This window comes from Sander lucioperca, chromosome 3 (genome assembly GCF_008315115.2).
Source record: "Sander lucioperca isolate FBNREF2018 chromosome 3, SLUC_FBN_1.2, whole genome shotgun sequence".
NCBI lineage: Eukaryota > Metazoa > Chordata > Actinopteri > Perciformes > Percidae > Sander > Sander lucioperca.
The window spans coordinates 36,012,677-36,038,063 of record NC_050175.1 but is presented as its reverse complement, the minus strand read 5'-3'; the positions used below and the strand labels follow the sequence as shown (position 1 = coordinate 36,038,063).

General features: G+C 41.4%; 1 protein-coding gene and 2 long non-coding RNA genes across 3 annotated transcripts in view; 1 reads left to right on the top strand and 2 right to left on the bottom strand.

Annotated features, from left to right (window-relative positions):
• LOC118494743 overlaps positions 1–10,297 on the top strand; it is a 16,007-nt gene extending 5,710 nt beyond the window's left edge. Inside the window, exon 3 of the long non-coding RNA XR_004896915.1 lies at positions 10,287–10,297. This is a non-coding gene — a long non-coding RNA (uncharacterized LOC118494743). The remainder of the gene's footprint in view (positions 1–10,286) is intronic.
• Positions 1,493–25,387, bottom strand: LOC118494741. Its single transcript, XR_004896913.1, has 4 exons — positions 25,376–25,387; positions 16,756–16,760; positions 3,889–3,903; positions 1,493–2,716 (listed from the first exon to the last, which is right to left on the bottom strand). It is a non-coding gene; the product is annotated as an uncharacterized LOC118494741 (long non-coding RNA).
• c1qtnf4 (C1q and TNF related 4) overlaps positions 3,015–25,387 on the bottom strand; it is a 32,780-nt gene continuing 10,407 nt past the window's right edge. Inside the window, exons 2-3 of the mRNA XM_031323531.2 lie at positions 8,105–8,466; positions 3,015–5,145 (exon numbers count right to left, since the gene is read on the bottom strand). Of these exons, the coding sequence (XP_031179391.1) occupies positions 4,330–5,145; positions 8,105–8,461 (1,173 nt within the window). The 5' untranslated portion in view covers positions 8,462–8,466 and the 3' untranslated portion in view covers positions 3,015–4,329. The remainder of the gene's footprint in view (positions 5,146–8,104; positions 8,467–25,387) is intronic.

Sequence of the window (25,387 nt, the reverse complement as noted above, 5' to 3'; positions counted from 1 at the left end):
CATCTTAAGGTATTATAAATGATATGTTTAACAGTAACACTCAAAAATTCAGCCATTCTGCGTCATCGTGACTGTATGAGATTAACAGCGGTGTGGCAAAAATAAGCCTTTGTCATAAGATTCAAATATTGCTAAATCCTCTTGTAAAATGTCCCAAACTGGTGCAACTTTGGCAAAATAAACAAAACAATTGTCCATTCATGTAAAACCCCTTTATCAACATAAAAACTAGTAACATTGGTCTTCAGGGCATTTTATATTAACTAGGATCCAAAGATTCTTACTTACTTTGATTGTGGATATCTGAAATCTATTAGTTGTGACCAACATGTCATTCTCTTCTTCTCAGTCTCTTTTTGCTGCCACGCAAATCTGCCATGCTGCAGTCCCCCAGCAGATGGTGCTGCAGCACACAATTTAAAATCAAAAAAGATTTCATTTCTCTGAAAGCTGCTGCTTTCAGTCAAGTTCACATCAGTGATGGAAGAAGTATTCAGATCGCTTTTTTCCTGCTGTAGATGTTTAGGATTGTGCTAATTTGAACTCCTTTTATATACTGTTGGGTAGTTCCATCTACAACAATGCATCATATTCTATAAAATCATCATATCATTTGCAGCGTTGCTGTCCTGTGAGAACCACGTATCTCTAAAAAGTCAACTTTTCACGGTGTCATGATGAAACAGCCGTTTTCAGCTTTGTGACGATGCATTTTCCAGCTGATCCATGAGGCTTTTTAAAGACTGTATTTAGCTTAAGTAGTAAGAGAACATTCTCAACACATAAAGCAACACTTCATCCTTCAGTTTATCACAAACATTCAAGATCAACACATCTGGAGATAAGTGGTTTTCACCAGACAGGAAGGGGATGAAAAGTAACTAAAGCTGTCAGACAAATGCAGTGGAGTACAAAGTACAATATTTACCTTTTTGAAGTACAGTGGAGTAGAAGTGTAGCATAAAATGGAAAAACTTTAGTACCACCTTGAACTCGTACTTGAGTAAATGTACCTCTGGTTCACATCATGGATGCAATAAGAGTTCGGGCTGTACATTTCCTGGTTTTTTTTTATTTTGTCAAACATTTTTATTGAAGCATTCATTTTACATGTAAGAAATACTCAAAATATTTCAAAGAGTCAACATGAGTCAGACTACTGAAAACAAGACATGGGTCAAGATGTTATTCTTTTAGTTATTTTTCCATCATGGTTAGATTTGTGCTTTTGAGAAATACACAATTGCTTATTTTGGAAGAATTTGCAACCACATTTTGACTCATGTCTTCTCGACATAGTTTCTAATACATGATGATCAATCTTCCATCAGAATTATCAGGAAAAAAAAGAAGCACAGACCAGAAACATCCAACATATTGTCAGTTACTGTACAGTGAATTCACTTGATAAAAATACACAGTTAACGGGTGTCTTCGACGGGGCCCGTGAAGCTGCTCAGCAGTCACGAGAAAGTATCTTTTACATTTTTTGTTTTTTCAGTTACATGCATGCATCACACAAGTGCTTCAGATGAGTTATGCTCAAGTCACTTCACACCCCACGAGTTCTGATCATGATTTGCTGAACTGGGTCAGGTCTGCCTTTAAAGTAAAACTGAAGCAATCATAGGTCCACCTCTGTGCGCTGAACTCTCACTGAGGCTGAAATAGAGAAACCACTACGGGTCAGACTGTGACAGAATACATTATTATCTGAAATGAGGCAAACTCACAGTATAATTTCTTACTATGAAAAGGAAATTATCATCTCATTGTCCAAAATTGTGTCACTTTCTTAGAAGTCAGTGCAGCCATACAGGACAGGAAATTGTCGATTAGTAACGGTGTAGAGTGAAGAGAGGCCTGGGGAGAGTGCGAAGTCTCTTATTAGTTTTCAGAGGAGATGTGAAGCCACTTTCCCTGGTGCAAAAGAGATGTGACTCGGTTAAGACTTGGAAGAAAATTCAGATTTTTACCACTCTGACTGCACATTGTGGTCACACCTTCAATTTATCTTGATAAAGACGGAGCGCATCGCATCATACTCTGAAAGCCACGTCCACCGGAGGGGAAAACAATCGGCGCCACAAAATGCAGCAAACAAAGTGCCTGTAGCTAGCAAAAACCATTAGATTTAAGCATGTCACAGGATTATTTTAGCAACCTTTGTCTACCAGAGAGGACAAGTTAGCTGTTAGTAAGCTAATGTTAGCTATTGTGTTAGCAAGTTAAGGCAAACATAATGCTGCATAGCTTTCTGATTTATCCACATTCCACTGTAACACGAGTCACATACTGTCAAAATGTTTTAGCTTAACATACATAAATATAGTTAGCCTAAAACTGAAATTTGGATATCTGACTAGGTAACAAAATGCTTGCTTCATAGTAACGCTGACCATAATGTTAGCTTAGTGTCTTCCCGTTCTCCCTGCTGATTCCTCATGTTACTTTTGTCTTTATAAAAACTCAGTTTTTCGGTTCAGCAGCTTATAATAACTTATGTTTTGGGTTCTTTACCCTGCTGGTTGTGCATATCATCACACAGCAGCTTTTAAGCATTTTTCTGTTCGCTAGCAGACGGCAATGACGAGGAGGCACCGTCACGCAATACAAGTCAATAGAGAGCGGAGAGTTGATTTCCCTCCGGTGGGGGCAGGACTTAAAGGCACTCTGTCTCTATGGTGTTTTTATTTGAGATATTTGTTGAAGTACACTGGTCTGAATGCGTGTCTGCTAAATACTCCACTATGTTCACCAGCCAGTCTCAAACTGTGTCTATCATTTGGTGATTTGGTCATTTTTTTGGCTGGAAAGTTGATGTGGTGAGACTTAGGTCTATTGTTGACAGAAAAATATTAATAAGTGTATCTTTAAATGTCGTTTTTCAATGCCTTGAGCACAGAACACAAAACTCTTTTTACTTTTATTGTATTGAGTTGGCAGCAGAAATCAATTAAATTCACGAAACTGCAGTTAGTGCTCTCCCTTGCTGAGTTAATACTTCTTTTTTAATATATTCGTTTGAAACAAGTTTTCATGAAGTGAAATGGTCTGGTGTATTCAGACCATAGTTTATAACACAACTTCACTTCTCAGAAATTCCCCTCCAGTTAACTGTTATTAAAAAAAAAAAAAAAAAAAAAGTAAACGTTCAATCACAGCAAAGTATCACTCCACATGGTGCCTCTCCAACAGAGAAGGTGATTTCATAAAGTCAAGGTTCATTACAATTTGAACAGCATCATCTTTCTCCCGGCAGCGTGAAATTCAACAGACATGCATATTACAGTGGCCTGGGAGAAGCTGTTCAATTTTCCCCACAGTGGTTGCCATCTGAAGAAATGAATTAAACTGCTGCTAGAATTAGAAATCAAATTATGGTCCAGATCCCCGCAGGCCCAGAGGTAGCATGTGGTCAACAGTTGGTACGGGATGGATATGCAGTCTTCTCCTAAACTGTTTCGTCCTGTTGCCCTCTGCTACCGCTGTGGCTGAGTATCTGAGCGAGAAACACTCCAAAATAAAAAAAGAGAGACTTATTTTGACACAAGACGCACTGTTCATACCAGTTTAACATGCCTCTAAAGACATAAAGAAAGTAAAGTGACTTTTTACATACGAGCAGAAACATTTAGTCTTTGACGAGGATAACAGATGCAGTAATATTTCACTTCAGAATAAAAACTGTGACCTCCTCACCTTCATGTACAGTATGTAGGACGAGCAAACCCCTCTGCTACTAATTCAATTATAGTTTACATTATTATAGAGCATACAATGTGCATCAAATTCATTTAATCACCATATTCTTTGAGCCTGATAATCGGACTGAATTGCCATTTTGTTTTCATCTTAAGGGAGATGCTGGAACTAACTTTCTTCCACCAGAGAATGTGTCAACTTTTGAACCCACTATTAATCATTTAAATATAAAATACTTAAATCACTAAGTACTGAGAGTGGACACAGGATAGTTCTGCTGTGAATTTCAATGACATGGAAGTACAATACTTCTAACTTAAACGAGAGTTCGGCTGGTAATGACTTGAGTTTCCATTATAGAGTGAAATATTCAATTAGAGTTCACATTACTGCTATTCAAGGTTCCATTAGCTGGAAATTGACAAGATTTTCATTTAAGCTCTACACTCAGTCCAAGGTCCCTGTGACTTTTGCGAAAGGAATTCATATGAAGAGGAAGCGTCATAGACGACCACGAGTATTCTCCACTCTGCACACAACCCACAAACCTTTCGTGAACGGAAACTTTTTCCACTCTGCATGAATTCCTCCCACAACGTTCAGTCTCTAGCTCATGTGCTGCAGCTAGGGTTTCTTCTCTGCATGTGATTGGCTGCTGCTGCTGGTGGTGGTGTTAGGGAAGTCCTGATAAACCAGGAAGCCAGTGAAGGTGATGTACTTGGCGTGGTTGCTATAGGCCCCGAAACCATCTTTCTGGTGCGAGTAGAGCCAGATGGTGTCGCCGGTTTTTAGCGACAGCATTAAGCTCTGACTCTGCAGAGCTTTCTCGCCCTGGCTGTCGTCGTAGATCATTGCCTGCACCTCCAGGTGGTTCTTCATCAGCTTGACGGACAGCGTCTTCTGCGGCAGCTTGCCCACGTTGAAGGAGAAGTAGTAGGCGCCGGGAACGCGGCAAGTGAACACCCCCTCCGTCACGTTAAAGTCTTCTCCGATGTTGACGAACGCCGTGTCGAAGCCGACCGGCTGGTGCTGCGGCATGCCCACTTGGTTGACTCCCACGATGCTCTGGGTGCGCCCCACCGAGAAGGCAGATCTCTGATCGTCCTCTTCGTCATCCTCATCCTCCTCTTCATCCCTATGTTGCAACTCCTTCTCCTCTTCCGCCACCAAGGTGTCTCTCGTTCCAGACCTGACGTGCTCTGTGTCCTGGTTGCTATTCAACTGTGGGGTGTTGTCTTGCCGGGGCTGCTGGGAGTTAGAGGCAGGATGATGTTGGTGGTGGTGTGTCTGGAAGCCGTAGGTGTCGGGGTAGACGAGGTAGCCGTTGAAGGTGGTGTAGTGTCCGGTGTTGCTGTAGAGCGCGTAGCGAGGGTCACCATGGAGACGGAGCCAGACGGTATCACCGAACTCCAGCTGCAGCATGACACTCTGGCTCTGCACCTGAGGATTGAAGCAGGCTTTAATATCCAAAGAGTCTGTTTTTACATGGACACCAAACATAATCCGATCATCTACCTCACGCAGCGTTTCATTCAGGGGATTTCGGTGTGTAATCCCCTCTGTTCGGCTTTCACTCCCCACCCAAAACACAAACACAATCTCTGTGATAAGAGCCACGTTGCACTGTGACACAGTTGAAGAGCTTTGACATCATTAAAAGACCTTTTTCAACATTTCCTCATCCACATTACCTCTGGCTCAGCCGGAGCTAGGGTTATCTCAGCTTAGCACAAAATCTGGAAGCAGGGGGTAGCGGCTAAGATAGCGATTCAAAGTTTACAATTACACCTACCAGCATCTTGATACCTAAAAAGGGCGTTTTTACACTTGGTCCGTTTCAGCCCTCCAAAAGAACTCGGACCTATTAATCAGAATCATTTGTATATATGTGAACACTCCAAAGGGACTCAGACCCCACTGGAATGAACCATATGGTTTGCTTAAAGTCTGCGTTGGCGGCCTGCCCCAATATCAACATTGACCGCCACATAAGCTATGTTTCCATCCACACGTTTTTATCCGAATTAAGTGATATCGAATGAAAAATGCTTTATGGAAACAGTAAAATTCAATTGAATTTCATGAATATCGACTCAAATGAAATACGTTCGGTCGCATCGGATTTTATCTTGATCGATATACAGCTTATGCGATAAACGCTGATGGAAACGTTATTTGCCGAATAAATAATGAATTGCGATTAAGTTTTAGGTCATTTTATGGTTGCAACCCGCCACAAAACAAAGAAGAAGAAGTTTTAGTTCATTTCCACCCAGTATTTCCGCTCTGTTTGCACACATGGCGGGTGTCAACAAAGACAGATGTAAGTGGACGAACAAGGAGACGCACTACCGGGAGTGCCGACACAAATGTCCCTTATGATGCAACGATCGTCTACCACAGCCTGTAGTACGATTGATGGCCAGCCCTTTCTATTGACAAAATCCCTGTAGCCTTCAGCAGGGGGTCTAATCGGGACGTGAGTCCCGTCTATTGCGCCATACACCTGTGGCACAAGGTGCGCTCTGGAGTTACGCAGCGAGATATCATACCCCTTATCCACTCCAGTATATACCTTTGCATCATCTTCGTTCATATGGCATTGCACACGGCGTAAACACACCGGTGCACGGTGGTTTTGCTGATTCCAAACGTTTCGCCTACCACTCTGTACTCTGCGCATGTAGCCAGTTTGTAGAGCACAATGGCGATACGCTTCTCGGTTGGAACCGGAGGGCGATAGCTTGCGACATCTGGGAAAAGGGACGGGCCAAAAAAATTACACAACAGGTCAAATGTTGTCTTGGTCATCCGAAAATGCTTCAACCAAAGGGTTTCCGTGAAGTGTCTCTGAACCACGATCTCCCAGAACAGTTTGGAGCGCTGTCGTTCCCACACCACAGGCCGCCTCCGTTGTCGTCGGGCATTTACCTGCATCTGCATCTGCATCATCACAGCAATGTGTTGATAGCGTCGTTTTCTTATTGTAGCTTGATATGTCGCTATCAGCTGGCACATAAGCACTATTACAACTTGTGCAATATTGATCATTTGTTGGTAGATGGCGCGATCCATTTTGTCTAGCAAAACTTTGTTCGCAAAAGTTAGCTTGAATGTTGTGCGATTCAGTGCGAAAATGAATGGAAACACCTTAAAATGTCTAAAATCAATTCGATATACCAATTTGATCACAAAACAGCATGTGATGTCATTACGCACAGGTTTTTATTCGCTTTAAAGCCGTTGGATGGAAACACACTTTCACCAGCTTTATTCACATGAGTTTTTTTTACCGAACTTCAGATAATTCGATTGACAAGTGGATGGAAACTTAGCTATTGTTTCACTATTTAAAATGGTTAAAATTGTATTTAATCGTAGAGCTGCATGTGGCAGATTGATTCGCCTAGCTCTTCCTTGCCCTGGCTTTTACAAGTTCACTCCCAAACCACAAGTCCGTTTCTCTCTGCTGTTATTTTTATATAGAGGCGTACTTTAGCTACGATAGCTGACAATAGCTCACGTTAGCGCTTGTTACAGTGGACCTCGAACCAGCATATCAGTTTAACTAGTCCCGCTCCCGGTCAGCTAAAATAAAATCAAATGTTGTGGGAAACACAGCCCTTGCCCAACAAACAAAGAAGAGGCAGTTTTTTTTTTTTTTTAAAGTACAACAATGTCATTATTCTATATTTTTCTATAGTCAACAAATACTTTCTGACTTCCCTACCCTGAATCTGGCAAATCTTTAAAAACAGCTCACAAATATAGTTTCATTCTTTAAAACAGGTCAGGTAATTTCCTAAAACAGCTGGTAATAAAATAGTACTAGACTATTTTCAGCGGCGGATTAATCCACATTTAGTGCTGTAGTGCAACCCAGTCTCACGGCAGTTCGTGAAATGTTCACGTAATTTAATCTATTGATTTGTGTACACGGACACGTTTATCTCGTTTTTTTTTTCGTGATGCTCAGCACGTTTTTAAACTAATGTAGCGTTATAGTTTCAAAAATATCAAACAACAAAGCAATCCAGCTTCCCTGGCAATAAGATTGAAATAATAACATTAAAAGAAATGCATATAAACCATGATATTATCTCGTGAATAAATGTTGATTAAAACAGCGGTTATTGGGCTAAAAATACCAATAATAGCAAAGCTGTATACAGCTTCTCTGCTGCAGCCCGACTGGCAGAAAGAATCGTGCTGTGATCACGAAAGATGCTTGCCATTGAAATACATTAGTTTAAAAAACTGTTGAGCATCACGGAAAAAACGAGATAAACGTGTCCGTGTACACGAATCAATAGATTGAATTACGCGAACATTTCACGAACTGCCGTGAGAATGGGTTGTCTAGTGAGTATGAGCGGTGATTCAGAGGTGGGAAACCTACCTTCCTCTCCTCCCCAGCGTTTTCCTCGTACACAATGGCCTGCACCTCGTTCCTGTTCTTCATCAGCATCACTGACAGGTCTTTGTGCGGAAACTTTCCCACTGTGAAGGAGAAGTAGTAAGCCCCGGTGATACGGCAGCGGAACAAGCCGGCCTTGGGGTCAAAATCCCCGCCGATGTTGACATAAACGGCGTCAAAGGTCACAGTCATCTTGGGCCCGCCCTCCATGCTGTTGGTGCGTGCAACCGAGAAAGCCGAGCGTAGCTCCACATCGTCCAGCAGACGTGCAAAACCCCACGCACCGCCGGCATGACACAGGCACAGCAGGCCAATCGCAACACTCGCTGGGAGCAGCATTGTTTCTGCAGAAACATATAAAAAAATTAAAATTGGCTTCACAACATAAATTCAGCTTACATTTTGAGCCACATGAAAATCCACCCTCAGATCTTTAAAGGAGCAGTGTGTAAGATTTAGGGGGATCAAATGGCAGAAATGGAATACAACATTGATAATTATGTTTTCGTTAGTGTAAAATCACCTGAAACTAGGAATCATTGTGTTTTTGTTAGCTTAGAATGAGCCCTTTTTATATAGGGAGCAGGGCTGCTTCCCAAGTCTCATATTTCATATCTCCTTGCTTGAACCGGAAGTCGTGAAGGCCGTTTCAAAGCTATTATTTCTGCCTCGAGAATCAAGGATCGAGGATGGATCACTAAGGAGCTATGAGCGAGGATAGACGAGCGCAGTCTTCCCGGAAGCCGTGCAGCTGAAAGCCATTGCTAACTCCGCCCATACAGCTGACAAATTCACAGGACGTTTCATCCCTCTTAAACACATCTCTTCGTTTCCTCTCTCCTTGCATGATTTCCTCGCATCTCTCCCATGCTTCATCGGTGGGACGGACTGTGACGCGAGGAAGGGAAGCAAGTAAAGGAAACATGGATACAATTCAAAGACCTGAGACGTACCCTAGCTCTTCTTTGATGGAGCCCGCCATGTTTCTACAGTAGCCCAGAACAGACGAACCAAACGCGAGCTCTAGAGAGGGCCTATCACATTTTTTGCATTACCTGAAGGCCACTGTAGGTTCTACTACATGCTTGGAAAGGACGAGTTGAGGGGTATTCAGTTGGTTATAATCTTCAAACTCACTGCTAGATGCCACTAAATCCTACACAATTTCAAGCTTCTCATTTTCTTTTTATAACCATGAACCAATAGACTGACAAAGAAGAAGATCTTAGGTAGATAATAAGGAGAATAAATATGTAACAAAATTTCACAACTGGAGACTAAACCTTGCTTTGGTGGGTATCATTTTATGCATATATATTTATTGAACAGTTTGACGTGGGGAAGCGACATGCAACAATGTGAAATATTGGCTAAAAATGTGACTTAAATCAGGAACAATCTGGTCAAAGAATAAATAAACATTACATATCCAACCACACATTCAAAATCAGCTTTTGGTACTTGACAGTTATTGCGAGGTGCACATTTTAGCCGGTACGAAAAAAGTATTGAGGTTCTATACACTACAGTCGTAAACATCACACATCACCACTCATCTGAGAGAAAAACCAACAAAGCTTCACGACTGTTCATTTCCAGGATAATGGCCTCCCCCGTCTGTGTGTTGCTGTTGTCTTACTCCATTCTCATTGGGAAAACAACAAACTTTGAGCTAGCAAGCTACACGCTTAAAATGTCAAGTTTGGGAGAATATGTTGATCTTGTAACAAGGCAGGCCTGCTTGTTTTTTTTCTGGGAATGATTGTAAAGATTTACAAAGAATACGTTTACGGCATTTTCCTCTCTAACTGGGACGTTTTGGGAGCGATTGGTGGGATTGTTGTGGACGAAGTACACACAGCGATACACTGGTAAGAGCTCACGTTACTGTATTGTGTGAACAGTTTACGTCATTTAATATTGTACGTGGCGTTTTCTTTTGCGGGATGCAAATGTTCCACCAAAACATGTTCCTTCCTGAGACTATTTGCAGAGCCACCGTCACTGCGACCGAAACTTAGCACCGCCCAAGACGATTGTGATTGCTTTAAAGAAATGCAAACAACACAGAGCATTTTTTTTCTCCTTTGCTGGATTGTATCTGTGGAGGAGCCAGACCTTACTCCACAACGCTGTGGAGATAGATCTGGCAATGCGAGACTAGATTCAGAGTGTCATCACTGAATGATAAAACATTTCCCCCAATGCAATGATATTAGACTTTCTGCTTTATGGGTTGCATATTTTTGTCTTTATTGTCTGTTACATCTGTTTTTACAGTCGCAGCAGCGCATCACTACCAAAGCCTTAAAGTTATTTACTGCCTTAAAGTTATTTACTGTTGGAACTAAATGTTCTCCTTGTATATTTATACAAAATCAACCTCTTTAAATGGAAACTAATTATAGCAGTTAATTGTACTTAAGGCACTGAGGCACAACTGATTGTTTTTTGTCTGATTGTCCCGCTGCAGCAGGAGCAAAGATGCTGCAGCACCAGTTCGATGCAGATATTATTATTTTCCTTCCTACACTCAGCAGCAGTTCAGCATGTTCATATAATGGCAGCTTGCACTAAGAAATGGTTTTTGTTTGTCTGTGTAATGGCATCCGTTTCAACTAGTCATGCTGACAGACTGTGCTCCTTAGAGAGTTTGATGCTTCAGGTTCAAACGGCAATGAAAGAACAGATCAAACAAACAAACCTCTTCCATAATGAGCACCCATGGGAGTTAAGCACAGAGAGGAGCAATACAATTGCGCTGAACAGAAAAGAGTGGAGCAGAAGTTGAAAAAATATAGTTTTTTCGTTAGTCTGTCACTAGTTCCATAGTTAAATGCACCATTTTAAATGAGTATTATTTTATTTTAGATTGGTCACATTGTGTTGGAATAGCCAATATTTATTTTATTAGATTTCGGAATGCCTTGCATAAGTTAACTTGGTTTAAGCCAGCCTGGTATCACCAGATGGCGCCAATTTATTTAGTCATTTTGTGTGTTATCACTACGCATTTTTTTGCTTTTCACGTGTCACTTCATGCCATTTAGTCTCTACTGACTTATATTGTGACTTGGTATAAAGAGTGACAAAAGAGAAAGGAGGACGGGGAGGATAGATGGTTCAAACAAACAGCACTCTCACCCAGGAGACCGCTGTTCTTGTCCCTTGTGAAACTAAAAGTCAACATTGACTGTAGAATACTGTGATATGTGATAATGGATAAACATACTTGTTTCAACCCTAACCACATCAATTAATCGTTAATCAAGTATTTAGTGAACACTGTTACATTAATGTGTGCCTCTCAGTGCAACCACACGTCACACTTCACTGAGCAGCTTCACTGTAACCTGCACAAGTTAATTACCTTGATGGATGCTGTTGATGATTGTTGTTTTGATTTTTGTTTCAAGAGAAGAAGATATATATTCATTGCTTCCCTCACAATGGTGCTACACCCCACTCACCAGTAACCTTCCAGCAAATGACCACCAGCACTTTATCATGACGGCCAAACGCCAACATAGAGATTAAAGAATTCATTTAGGGCTCCAACTAACGATTATTTTCATTGTCAATAAATCTGTTGATTATTTTCTAGATCAGTTGTTTGGTCTATAAAATGTCAGAAGTTTTTCCCAAGGCCCAAGACGACGTCCTTTAAAAAAAAAATTACTCAAACCTATTAATCGAAATCAAACAAATTTAATCCGTATTTTATCTACCTGGGCGGGTCTCAATCTACCTGGGCGGTGCGCCCAAGTATGTATGGGAAACACTGATTAATTTTTGCAGCTCTAGATTTATTCATTTTTTTTATGGATATAAAAGAGGAAACGGATTAGTTGGACTAATGCCGTCAATTATATTATTAATTGCAATGTTTTGCTGATAACAATAATCTCAAATCCATCCAGTCTCTCACTGCTTATCTGTGTCTGAGCTACAATCCCCAGAGGATGGACCCCCCCCAGCCCAGACTCCTTTTGTCCAGCAGCTTCCTCCATCTCCTCCTGGGTGATTCCTTGAGGCTTGAGCAGACTTAGAGATCTCCTCCCCCCCCCCCAGAGAATCCAGGATCTGCTCTTGGGTTTCCTCTTACTGTTTAAACATTTAGACAAAGGGAGTGTGTGTCCTCGCTGCAGCCTCAGGATGGTGACATATAGTCGGTTTACTTTGATGTGCTGGAGTGCTACACTATCGTTCCAGCATGTGTTTTCAGATACTGTTTTCCTTTTCATTTTGTTTCCTGACAGTTTAATTTAATACTGAAGCACTGAATAAAAGTGTTATTTAGGAAGATGAGAGGGTTGTACGCCTCAGTGACCCCAGCTGCAGTGTTATCAGGAGGACTCTGATCTTAGGGGGGTCTTTTGAGGCAAACATGGTCTCAGGTGAGCAGTCACTGTCTGCATTGAAGGGTGACTCCCTACAGCTCTGTTGAGTGATGCCTGAATGAGCAGCGTAGGGCTGCTTCTGTGCGTGTGTGTGTCTGTACAATTAATTGTCTCAGAAATAATTGCAATTAACAATATAATTGTCTCTTTCTGTCAAATATAAAAATACTTATTTATTACTTTTTTTATTAAAGTAAAGGTTTTTGAATTCTAGGATACATCTTTTGGTTATATCACTGTTATGTGACCCAAATAATGTAGTAGCACAGGTACACAGCTTATGAAGTAAACATCTCTTTATTCTTAGTGTTAGGAACGTGTATAGGGTCAAGTGTTATATTATTATAGTTTTGCATGTGTAAACAAAATCAACAATTACCATCAACAGTCATACCTCTTAAGACCTTAGCTAATAAGCATCTGCGATTTATGTAAAAAAATTGACAATTAGACAATTATGTAATAATTGTAACAGGCCTATGTGTGTGTTCACCACACATGATGTAAAGGGTGGAGGTCTGGTGCAAGTCCTGATGGGCAAAACACAAGGCAGCCCAGTAATCCTAATGCCGACCTTACACCAAACGACTTTTCAAGCGATTCCACTGTCGCACAAAATGTCCAATATCGGAATTAAATCATGAGTCTTGCTAGAGTTGTGGTGTGCTCCTGTCTTCTCAATCGTTTTAAGATGGTCATAAAACTCAGTCAGAGTCGTTTTCTCGTCTTGAGGTTCCAACAAAATGAAACGTGTTTGATATTATCGTAAGATTTAAGTCTTGGTGAAGTTAAATCGTGAACATTGTCAAGTGAGCTAGAGAGTGAATGAGTAGAGGGAGCACCGAACAAAGCCGTGAATCAGAGGAATAAAATGTTATTTTCTGATTGGTTTCACGGCTGTTATGTTCTAATGCACAAATAAACACATCCCCCCAATGGTTAGCACTGTGGCCTCACAGCAAGAAGGTTCTGGGTTCGAATCCAGTTAATTCCGGGCCTTTCTGTGTGGAGTTTGTATGTTCTCCCCGTGTTTGCGTGGGTTTCCTCCGGCTGCTCCGGTTTCCCCCACCATCAAAAAACATGTACTAGGTGCTCTAGTCAGTGCCGTTGATCAAGGCACTGGCTCAGATCTGGAGTTGGTTGCCGGGTGCCGTAAATGTAAATGCCACTGCTCCCTTGAGGGATGGGTTAAATGCAGAGAATGAATTTCGCTACGTGAATGTATGTGACAATAAAGTACCTTTACCTTCACGGGAAGGTGAAGGATGTGTCATACAAACACAGGACTTTTACCCGTAAAACCAAAAGTCGACACGTTGATTTACTACGCCAAGTACTTAACGTACTTAGCTTACATACGTAGCTTAAGTTACGCTACAAACATGCTTATTTTACCCAAACCATGATCTTTTCCTAAACCTAACCAAGTAATTTTGTTTCAATCCACAATGTCAACCACATGTTTAAAAGGTTTCACAGTTTGCCCCGTCTGAAACATTATAATGGTAGTGATGACAACTGATAACGGCCGTTTAAAACGCTAATAACCAGGGTGCGATTTGTTAAAAAAAAAACAGAGGGGGGGATGTTTTTGGTCATGCCCAACAAAACAAAATATTCAAGAATCAAATACCCCTTCTAATACCATGGATAGTACTACTCAGCCAGCCATTGACTGTTCACTTCGGCAGTCACTTATTGGTGGCTAAACACATCTACTAACTGCCGCTGATACGACGGAGCTCTGTAGCCGGCGTCACGGAGCTAATCCCATCTAGCAGCTGCTGTTCAGATTTGATCGTTCTATCGCACTATAGACTGTTCACTTTACAGTGCTTTACTTAGTTTAAAATACTTCTATTGACAATATGGTCTATTGGTGAAGTAGCATTGATCACTTTGAGGGGGGGATACATTGGTCCCCACCAGGGATGAAAATAATTCAGCAGAGATATGTAGACCAGAAGGCGGGAAATCCCATGCGTCCCCCCTGACAAATCGCACCCTGCTGACAACATTCGAAATGGGTTGAATAATGTTAGTTTGCGTGAGTCCTTGTTTCCCTGACACTGGCTGTGGCGAGTACAATGTTCGGCCCAAATGCACAAGGTTGAAAACTTCACAAATTGTCCATTAATCAGAACTTAGTTAATTTTTTTGGGGGGGCTTTTCCCTTTATTGTGTAGTGACAGTGGATAGACATGAAAGGAGGAGAGAGATGGGGGACAAGCCAACATGGGGTGAATGCTCTTACTGGGTGAGCTAGAGGCCGCCCCATAACTATAACCCCATAAAAATGTTTTGCCATTAAATGCAATCCAGTGTTTTGCAGAATCCAATATTGACCTTCTTGTCTGGCGATAGGGTTAGGAGTGATGGACTTTAGCAATGAAAAAGGATTTGTCAATCTGTATTACTTTGAAAGCAGAGCTCCTTGTTTGTAAGGTGTTGGAAAGACATCATGATGGAAGGGTAGCATAAGCCATAAGTCAGGTCTACTCTTTTCATCATGCAACAGACAGTCGTGTTTCCCTCCGCAGCTGGGTAATTATTTAAGCCATCAAACGCTGTCATCTGATCCCTAGTATCTACTAAATCTCCGTGACTGTGATTATAACAGTGTTTGACATTCTCAATCAGTCTGCTCAGGCTTAACAGATTGATGTGCCCTTCTAAGAAAAAGACAGAGGTTGCAAGGGAGAGACGGAGGGGCCATGTCTGAACACACCCATTGGTTATGTGTGTGTTTTCAAGCTGGCACAACCTGTCAGCTGAACACCCTTTTGTCTCCAGAAGGTCAGCCGATCAAAGATTTCAAAACCAGCCTTATTTTCAGGTTGACCTTCATGCATTTTTTAAATTATACGATGGATTGTTAGAGCCTCGCAGACTCAAGGACCGTCGTTCCTCAACCGCTGAAGCTACATTTAACTTTTAAATTTAAGTCAAAATGCAAAAACGTGGAAACGACATTTGCACATCAGTCTGGTCGTGTTCATGTGTCAGCCTGCCTCTCTTAGTTATGCTATTATAACTCTAGACTGCTGTGGGAAGCTCCTTCCAAGGACACAATGAGCTGCTCCCTCTTCTCTCTTTTCACTTGTCTCCTTTTGTGTGCATCTTAGTCCCAGAAATGCCTGTTACTAACCTAGCTCTGGGGAGTTTTCTCCCCGGAGTCCCTTTGCTTCTTCTTCACCCAGAACATCGCCTTGGAATTGGGTGGCACCTACACCGGGGTCCTGGGTGCAGCTGACGCTATGGACCTACTACACCCTGCTACGCTCTGCGTTTCCCCGCAGTGTCCGACTGCGTCCTGCCGCGTCCAACCGCGTCCACCCAGGCTGCTGTGCCACACTACACCCCGTAACGCCCTGCTGTACCCTACTATGACATGAACTACTATGACTACCATTGTGATCACTGTTTCACTATCTTTATTATGACTATTATTGCCACCATTCACCACTCCCCCAACTGGTGCCGTCAGACACCGCCTACCAAGAGTCTGGGTCTGTCCGAGGTTTCTTCCTAACACTGTTTTCCTTGCCACTGTCGCAATAGCTACTGCTAATGCTTGCTCTTGAGGCAACCACTGTAATAGTTGGGGCTTCGTAAAGTACAGAGTTTGGTCTAGACCTACTCTATCTGTAAAGTGTCTCGAGATAACTCTTGTTATGATTTGATACTATAAATAAAATTGAATTGAATTGAATTGAACTGGTTGCACAGCCGAACATTGGCAGGTTCATTACTTTACAGGCTCCCTCTTTTATTCTACTCTTTTATCAAATCACTGACTTGACTTAATTTTGGTATCGGACTGTGGAATGATAAGTCAATCAGGTGTGTTGGATGTGGCTTTTAGTGCAGTTATAAACATAATATTAAAAACATAATGCAGTTTTTTTGCACATGCAAGAAAATGAAATCTCAGCCAATAGATGAGCATTGTTCCATCAAATACAGATTTACCAAACTGTACTCTGCTGAGGTATTCAATCAAAGGCTATCTGAGAGAGACTGGTCTGATGTGCTCGAATGTAATGATGTTGATAAGGCTTGGGATTTGTTCAAGCAGCGTTTCATAGCTGCTCTTGATGAAGTCGCTCCAATAAGGGAAACAAGAATTAAGCATAGAAGTACATGTTGAATGACATCTGAAATCGTTGATCTGATTAGACAATGTAATAGATGTTTCATAAAGTTTAAAAAAAGTCTAAACTCACAGCTGACTATAACTCTTATGCTTATCTTAGAAATCAAGTTAGTTACAAGGTACAGCAAGCTAAGTCCGAATTTTATACTGATTAAAAGCAGGGCTTATTATTGAAGATGAGATGTGTGTCTATAAGCGGCTGATTGCCTGCCATTTTAACCATTACTTTACAACTGTTGCTGCCAGTCTGGTCAGTAAATTGCCTGGTGCTTCAGATAAATATGGCAAAACGTTTGTTATCTCCTTTTATAGAAGCAAAAATGTATCTGCAGATGCATTTGCAATTAGTCCTGTCTCAGAGGATAAAGTAAGAGCGAGCCTTTCCACCCTGTCAGTGAATAAGGCCACTGGCTTGGACCTTATCCCCTCCAGGTTTCTTAGGGATAGTGCTGGGGTTATATATGATATTCTTACCCATGTTATAAATCTGTCCATGAGTCAGGGTGCTTTCCCAAACGATATGAAGAATGCCAGGGTGGTCCCTCTTTTTAAGAAAAATAGCAGAGCTGATGTTGGGAATTATAGGCCAGTATCAATTCTGTCAACTATATCAAAGATTTTTGAGCATCTTGTATATGAACAGGTGGAGGAGTATCTCATCAGGCATGATCTATTATATGAGCTCCAGTCTGGTTTTAGAGCTGCATATTCTACCGACACCTGTCTCATTCACCTCTTCAACTATGTGCGTCAGAATTTTGATCAAGAGAATTATGTTGGTATGCTACTACTTGACCTGCAAAAAGCATTCGATACTGTGAACCACAATATTTTGATTTCTAAATTACAGTGCATGGGGTTTAGTAACTCAGCACTCATATGGTTCACTTCTTACCTAACAGATAGGACACAAGTCTGTGATGTTGAGGGGACCCTCTCTGATCCACAGAATATAACATGCCGAAGAGTAGAACAACTTAAGCTGAATCATATGTTTAACATTGTTAGTGGTTATGCCCCCAAATATTTATGTTCTAATGTAACCATGGTCCACACGCAGCATAGTCATAATACTAGGGTCAGCATCTGCTCCTGCATAGTTCCTAGAGCTAATAATTAATTAAAAATTCTTTCTTTTACACTGGTATCAAGGTATGGAATAGTTTGCCTACTGCTACAAAACTCCTATCATCACGAGGGATTTTTAAAAGACAGGTCAAGCAGCTGTTATGGAACAAGGTGAATATTTATTGATAAATTGGATAGTTTTTACAGCATTTTTGCTTCTTATTTGTATTTGTTTTATGTGATGTCTTTTTTCTCCTCTTAATACTGTATGTCTTTTTAGTCTGAGTTTGTCTGCTTCTTGTCTATTGTCTATTGTGTCTACTGTGCTTCGACTCCATCTCAGGTTGTGACTCTTCCTGAGATCTGCCCTACTGTATGTCTATAAATAAAGGAAGGAGAAAGGCTAATTTCTCCTCCCTGGAGACAGATCAATAACCGATGATTGAGACGGGGAGGAAACGCAGGACAGGAGGAGGAAGAGGAAATGGAAGGTGAGGAAAGAGGGGGAGTGCATGATGAGAGAGAGGGCTGAACCAATACGGCAAACATTTCTCGTGAGAGTGTATTTAGAATAGAGCATGAAGGTGTGGGAAGTTGTTTGGCTGCATTGCTGCTATTTATGTGGGAGTGGATGTACAGTAACTATGTGTGGCCTATATACGTTTTGGTGTGTGGGTGGGAATGTGTGTAGCTGCGTAGGTTGCTGTTGGTATCTGAATCTGAAGAAATGTGTGACTGCATGTGCTGAGTAAAATCTTTGTGCAAATGTGAGTTTATGAATTGTGTATGTGTGTGGCCTATACAATACTGTGAAGCATAATGTGTGTGGTTGTGTATGTGTAGTTTATTTGTATTTATGTGCACATACATGTATGGAAATATGTTTGTGTGTGTGTGTACATGTGTATGTGTATTTAGTCTTGTGTTGGATGTGCTTATGCTTAACGTGCATGTGTGATGATGCTTTTGTGGATTTCTACTTACTGCTCGGCCATCTGCTCAAGGTGATAACGAACACATAAGCCCTCCGACTGAATCAAAACAACCGACTCACCGGCTGCATGAGGATTACTAGTTTATATTACCTTTAAGTCTGCTCTGAGAACCTGTTAATAGTGTTTTCATATGTCCTCCTGCTGCGGTGCACAGGAGGCCATTTAACCCTCAACCAGGAGCTCCTGAATTTGTCTCACAGGTACTAAGATTGGAGTTAAAGAACGATTCCACTGTGATTGGAGTTGACTTCATGTTAGGTGGTCGTTAGTCTATATCCACGATGTTCAACTTCCGGGATAGCTCCAGTGCCGCCAGAAATTCTGCCGGATGCACCTCTTTTTGGCTGGATGTCTGTTGCCTTCCGCTTTCTTTGTGTTGGAATTTTAAACTCTGGTGGATTTATGAGGACTATGGTTAACTGCTCCTCATATCTCTGCAGGGTAAATCCAGACAGCTAGCTTGACTGTCCAATCCAAGTTTTCTGTTACACGACTAAAACTACTTTTGAACGTACACACGTTCCACCAAAACAAGTTCCTTCCCGAGGCTATTTGTGTAACGTGGCTCCGTGCAGCGCTTAGCTCCGTCCCTGACGATTGCGATTGGTTTAAAGAAATGGCAATGAACCAGAGCATGTTTTTCTCCCATCACGGAATGATGTGTGGACTAGCTAGACCTTCCACCTCCGCTGCGCTGTGGAGGAAGGTCTGGCAGTGCGAGACTAGGTGGTCATAGGTTCAAACCCATAGAGATTTTGTGCCAACTTTGCAGCTCTATGGAGCTTTTAAGCCTCTTTTTAAAGCTCATTGATTTGGCTTTATGACACATTAATTGTATGGTTCAGATTGAGCCATAATTCTAAGTAACTGTTACTGTTGGGCTAACCGTATTTTAGGTTTCTACTTGTACTCACTAGTACAAGTACTAAATTAATTACTTTGTGTCTTGCTGGTATGACGGACAATATCTGTAACTTGATGGCTATACCTTTGTGAATCCAGTGTCCTTATTAATGCACTAATTCATTTTCTCTTCCTGTCATATTTGGAATGACTATGATTGAAAAACCTCAAAGGCCAACTGCGGTCTAAAGGCTAGCTGCATAGCTGTACATACAGATATTTTCATATTCATATTTTATCAACAAGCTGGTGCTCTAATTTAGTGTGAACGAGAAGCCAATAACTGTAATTAACTCTAAAAATAGTACTTGTATCACTCTTCAAAACCACATGGTTCAATTTTCTATCGTAAGCTCTTTGCTCAAGCGGAACTACATTTTGTTCTTGTAGTAGCTGGTTCACTATCAGTTTGATCTAAATGTAAATCCATCTCTCTGCCTCCCTGAACAACCTCTCGTACCTCCCCACCTCCATTCATCTATCTATCTCTCTCTCTCTCTCATTAGATCAAAGCCACACAGAGAACAATTGTTCTGTTGTATAGTCAAGCACGGCTGCACAAAAGCCAGACAAACACTCATTGCACATACTGTATACATTAATGCACACACATTCACACACACTAGTCTTTTTATGTGCCTATATTTGCATACCATATATCCGCTTTGTTTCTCTTAAAGAAAACATTTAGGGATATATGCTTATTTGCCAAGGTTGATATAAATCTCATGTATTTGCAGCAGGAAACAATTAGCCTAGCCTAGCATAAATATTGGAGGGAAAACAGATACCAACAGTGACTTTCCAAGCTGTGTCTGAAATCACTCTGTTGTTCAGTCATTCACTGCTCCCTATTATAGGGACTCAGAAGTTTGATTTGTAGCAGTAAATTGAGATGTCGGGCACTCATGGTTCATCGTCACTTTATGCATCTATAAATGTGGCGCTTTGCATTGTGGGATTGTTAGCAGAAAGTAAAGTAGGTCTACATGTCATGGACACACTATTCACCATTCACTAATTAAGATTTTGGAATGTTACAAACTCCAACACAAAACTTTGTTTAAATGCTTTAAGCAATTTTTTTATAAATTAGAAACATAATACCCAGTAAGAGAGAAGACACACCAGCCCGATAATCGGGCGTCGGGCCGTCTGGCGCGGTCCGTGACTCGAGTCTGTTCGGTGTGTCCCGTGCCGTCGGCCGTCCGAGGAGCCGTCGGCCTTCATTTGGGCCGACCCGATATGTTCAGTCGGGGACAGGGCAGTCGGGACTCACCCGGAAATGGGGAGCGGATGAGCCGCTCAAAATCTGACGAAAATCTTTTAAACTGACCTTTGTCAATCTGAAATGAAGACAGATTCAGCAACTGCACGGCCTATTTCTCGCTTAAAATGTTTTCAGAAACACGTTTCGGTGAACTATTTTGGTACAACATGAGATCGTATTCTGAACAAGCTGCCATGACAGTCTGTCTTTGAATTTACGGAGAAAAAAGAACCACGTGACGCGTTCGTCCAATCAGCCGCCGGTTTTCATTTTCTGGGAAATAATCAGACTGTTAATGGAAACAATACAGAGCAGCGCCGCCTGCTGCTATGGAGACGTATTACGTTTCGCGCAGAGCGTACTCTCAAGTCGGCGTCGCCTCAGTGTGTTCTGAGGCATTTTTTGGACCTCGGGGACCCGACTGATCAGTCCGACTGGCTTTTCTGCCGACGGTCGGCCCGTCTGGTTGGTGTGTCAGGGCCCTAACAGAGAGTCAGAGAGTGTTGTGGGCGGGACATTGAGTCAGACTCAGTGGTGAGTGAAACCGAAGCAGAGAATCAGACACAGAGCTGTAGCCGAGACAAAGTAGAACACTTTTTAATTCATTAACTTTATCGGTTATCAGGCAAATGAAACGGCGATACAGATAATATGCAAACTGCCAAAAAACGGACCGATTATCGGCCATTTTTTAGGGATAGACCGATTATCGGCCCTGGGTCTATCCCTAAAAAACAATATAGTTCACTATATAGTTAACAGGGAGGGATTTCAGACACAGCTACACAGTCTTGTCATCACCGTGAGGTTACCAGGAAATCCACAAATTATAGTTTGGACATTTCTGTTAGGCAGTATAAAACAAAACAACTTATTTATTAAAAATTAGAGCTTTAGACATGTTGGTAGGTGGATTTCTGAACCTTTTGAACATAAAGCTCTGCCTGAAACCAGAAATTGTCGCTTTGACATTTCTGTTTAGCTTAAATGAGACACAGTGCATTGTGTAAATAAGTGAGGTTTAGAGTTGTTGGGAGGTGTATTTTGTTTACTTTGAACAGAGCCAGGCTAGCTGGTTCCATTTGTTTCCTATCTTTATGCTAAGCTAGGCTAAACATGTCACACCTCAAGCTCCGTACTTGTCGCAGATTTATGTCAATCCTCTCATCCTAGATACATTTTGCTTTGTAAAAAAAAAAAAGGCATTTAAAGTTGTATGCAATTTTCATCCGCAGTAAATTCATGACTAGAATGTGAAATATTTTTGAGTTCACAGAAGGTTTAGTTTAAAATCCAATTTGGTGAGCTGTCATGTCTACATAAGATCCATCATACACCGTTCCTGTTTGTGTCCATGGGCTCAAAGTACTGGAGGCATACATTCACATTGATGCAGTTGTTTACCCACACAAAGGATGAAATATCTTTTGCTTTATGAGTTCAGACAAACATCCATTGTGAAGCTCCAGCTCAAGGCCAACCTCCCCCATCTCCCAACAACAAAAGGGGGCAGTAATGGGGGCCGCTGCTTCCTCCTCTCCCTCTGCCATTTAAAGTAAAAGCGCCTTTTGAAAATGATTTTTGGTAGAATTGCAGCAGGCAGCCTTGAAAGCCTCATAGACACAACAATCAGTGAGAGCAGGTCCAAATCCTGGGCTGCTGAGAGAAGCTTGATCCTGATGAGAAAATAATCACCGTCTTTGACACTTTGTCTTAAGCAGCTCTTCAAACCATATGAATAAGCAACAACACGAGGTTCTGCAGGCCATGGGAACTGACTTTGTGCTTATTCATGACAATGGTTTTCTATCCCTCCTTATTTGTAATATCATCAACAAGGACGTTAACGCACATTGAATCTAAATCTGTCCTCTTTCACTGTCCAATAGCTTCAAATCAAGATTTCAGGGAGTTATTTTAGGATAAAGTATCCACATTTTTCCCTCCTGGAATCTACAGTGTTGTTAGAAAGTGTTAGGACAGTGATGTTAGGGGTGGGTATTGTTTAAAAAAAAAAAGTGTTAACCAGTACCGGTACCAATACTGTAGTCTTGCTTTGCCAGACCATCCTTCAAGGCGCTGCGGAGGAGGGTCTGGCTAGTCCACACAGCATTCCAGGATGGGAGAAAAACCGTGCTCTGGTTTATGGACATTTCCTTAAACCAATCCCAATCGTCATGGGCGGCGCTAAGCTCTGCACGGAGCCGCTGCAAAATAGCCTCGGGAAGGAACTTGTTTTGATGCAACATGTGTACTTTCAAAATTTGTTTTAGTCATGCGACAGAAAACTCAAATTGGACAGATAGTCTAGCTAGCTGTCTGGATTTACCCTGCAGAGATCTGAGGAGCAGTTAACCATAGTCATTAAAATTCCAACACAAAGAAAGCGGAAGGAAACTGACATCAGCGAGAAGACATGCATCCGGCGGAATTTCCTGCAGCACCCAAGCAATCACGGAAGTGGAATTCTGTGTATATAGACTGCCAATACCGTGACTTTGATACCGGTTCCTGAACGATTACTTATTTTATAAAATCCATTCTAACAAAAAGAAATTACATTATGGCAAAAATATTTTTATTTATTTTTCAGCTCCTACAACGTGAGTGAAAATCTTTGTCTCTGTGCGTAACGTAGTTTTCCCTGCCTGTCTCTACAATGTGTTAGACAGCCAATCACAAACATTTTTAGATCTTAGTAGAAGCATGCTGCGTGCTTATTGGCTCTCTGACGCTGATGACATTTGCTCCTTAGGCATTGAAATTTGGTATTGAATGACAAGGCATTTTTTGACACTAACTATGGACGAATTCAGTACCCAGCCCTAGTGATTTTTTTCATTGTGCTGTGAGGTTGAAATGTTGATTACACGTGTGTACGCGTCCATGTTGGCATTACATGGACTTACATTCATCAGGTGGACACAAACGTGACTCCAAATGAATGATAGTATTTCTCTGTATCTGCCGTATGTGCAAATAAGCAAATGTTTGCCAACAAGCTTCACAACTTGTTTCCACTTGTGTCATTTATTGCAGGTGTTTAAAAGGTATGAAAAAGGGCTACCGTGTCACGGTTCATTAAATTTGGACTACATTTAAAGCTGAAAAGTCAGCACTTTAACAACATAGTCATTGTTTAATTTCAGATCCAATGTTCAGGAGTATAGAACAAAAAACAACTGCACACAACCTCTGTTCCTCCCCTCAGCCACCCACCTCTGCATGGGTGTGTGATTATATTCTTTTTCCAGAATGCATTTCAGTAGTTCCTCATCTGACCTTGATTTATATTCTACAGTTGAACTGAAAGTGTGATAGCAACAGTAACAAGAGAGAGAGGTTATTGCTACTGTGGGTTAAAAAAAAAGTTCTGCAGTAGATTTCTCTCTGTATGATTATATAACATTGATGCAAATATTGTGCATGTGGTTCATTTTGGCAAGTTTTTACTGATACTAGGGTCAGAGACTGTTTAGAACCGAGACACCCGAACTGTGTGTTTCCTGTGTTTGTGTCACGTGGGCTCCACCACGGCCATGTCTCTTTAGGAGACTAGCGGCAGGTCCTGAGTGTATTGATTCCAACAGGAGAAGTGAACATGAACACAGATTATGAGCGATACTTTCGCCCCATAGTCACCAAAGTATATATTGGACCCATTTTTCACAAGCCACATATCTTCAGAACATTCTGACACTAAAATGACGGACACATCAGGAGAAAATCAACTTTGTTTGAGACCTGTTTCTGTCTCAGGAACAAACTCTCGCGAGATCTGGCAACACAGAGAAGCTAACGTTGGCTAACGTTCGTGAACGCCCTTACAAAACTAATTTCCGTGATGCTAAAAATGTCTTTTAGCTGTGTAAATATCTAATGTTAGCAAAAGAACATATTAATAAATTATTCAAATATAACTTTTCATCCATCCACACAATGTTCACTACATGTTCAAAGGAGGCCATGCCCCTTTAGGAGACAGGAAGTGTGTACCGTTTCATACCATTGACGTTGCTTGAAATGTCTTTGTATCTTTAGTATAGAGGATCTTTGCTAGGGTGAGGCAAACTTATGTGGAAGACAAAATGAAGGAGAATGGGAAAATGATTGTGTCCGTTGTCAGCATCTGTCACATGATTGGTATGAAATTTGGCACAGAGATAAAATGTCGTCACAGGATGAAGCCTACTGACTTTGGAGGCCCCCTGACTTTTCCTCTAGTGCCACCAGCAGGTCAAAGTTGTTATCCAGTGAAGTATTGCTACATTTACAACATAGATTGGAAACAGTGAAGGTCTGCTGCACTACAATTTTGTGCCAGTGGATGAATTGGTTGTAAAGAAGCCAACGTCTTAGCCAGTTGTTGTACAGTAGATTCAAACTGAACCAGGACGTCTGTCCCATAAATTCTGATGGATGTTTATAACGGACAGTTTGAGAAATAATGTCACAGTTCACGTTCATTTTAAT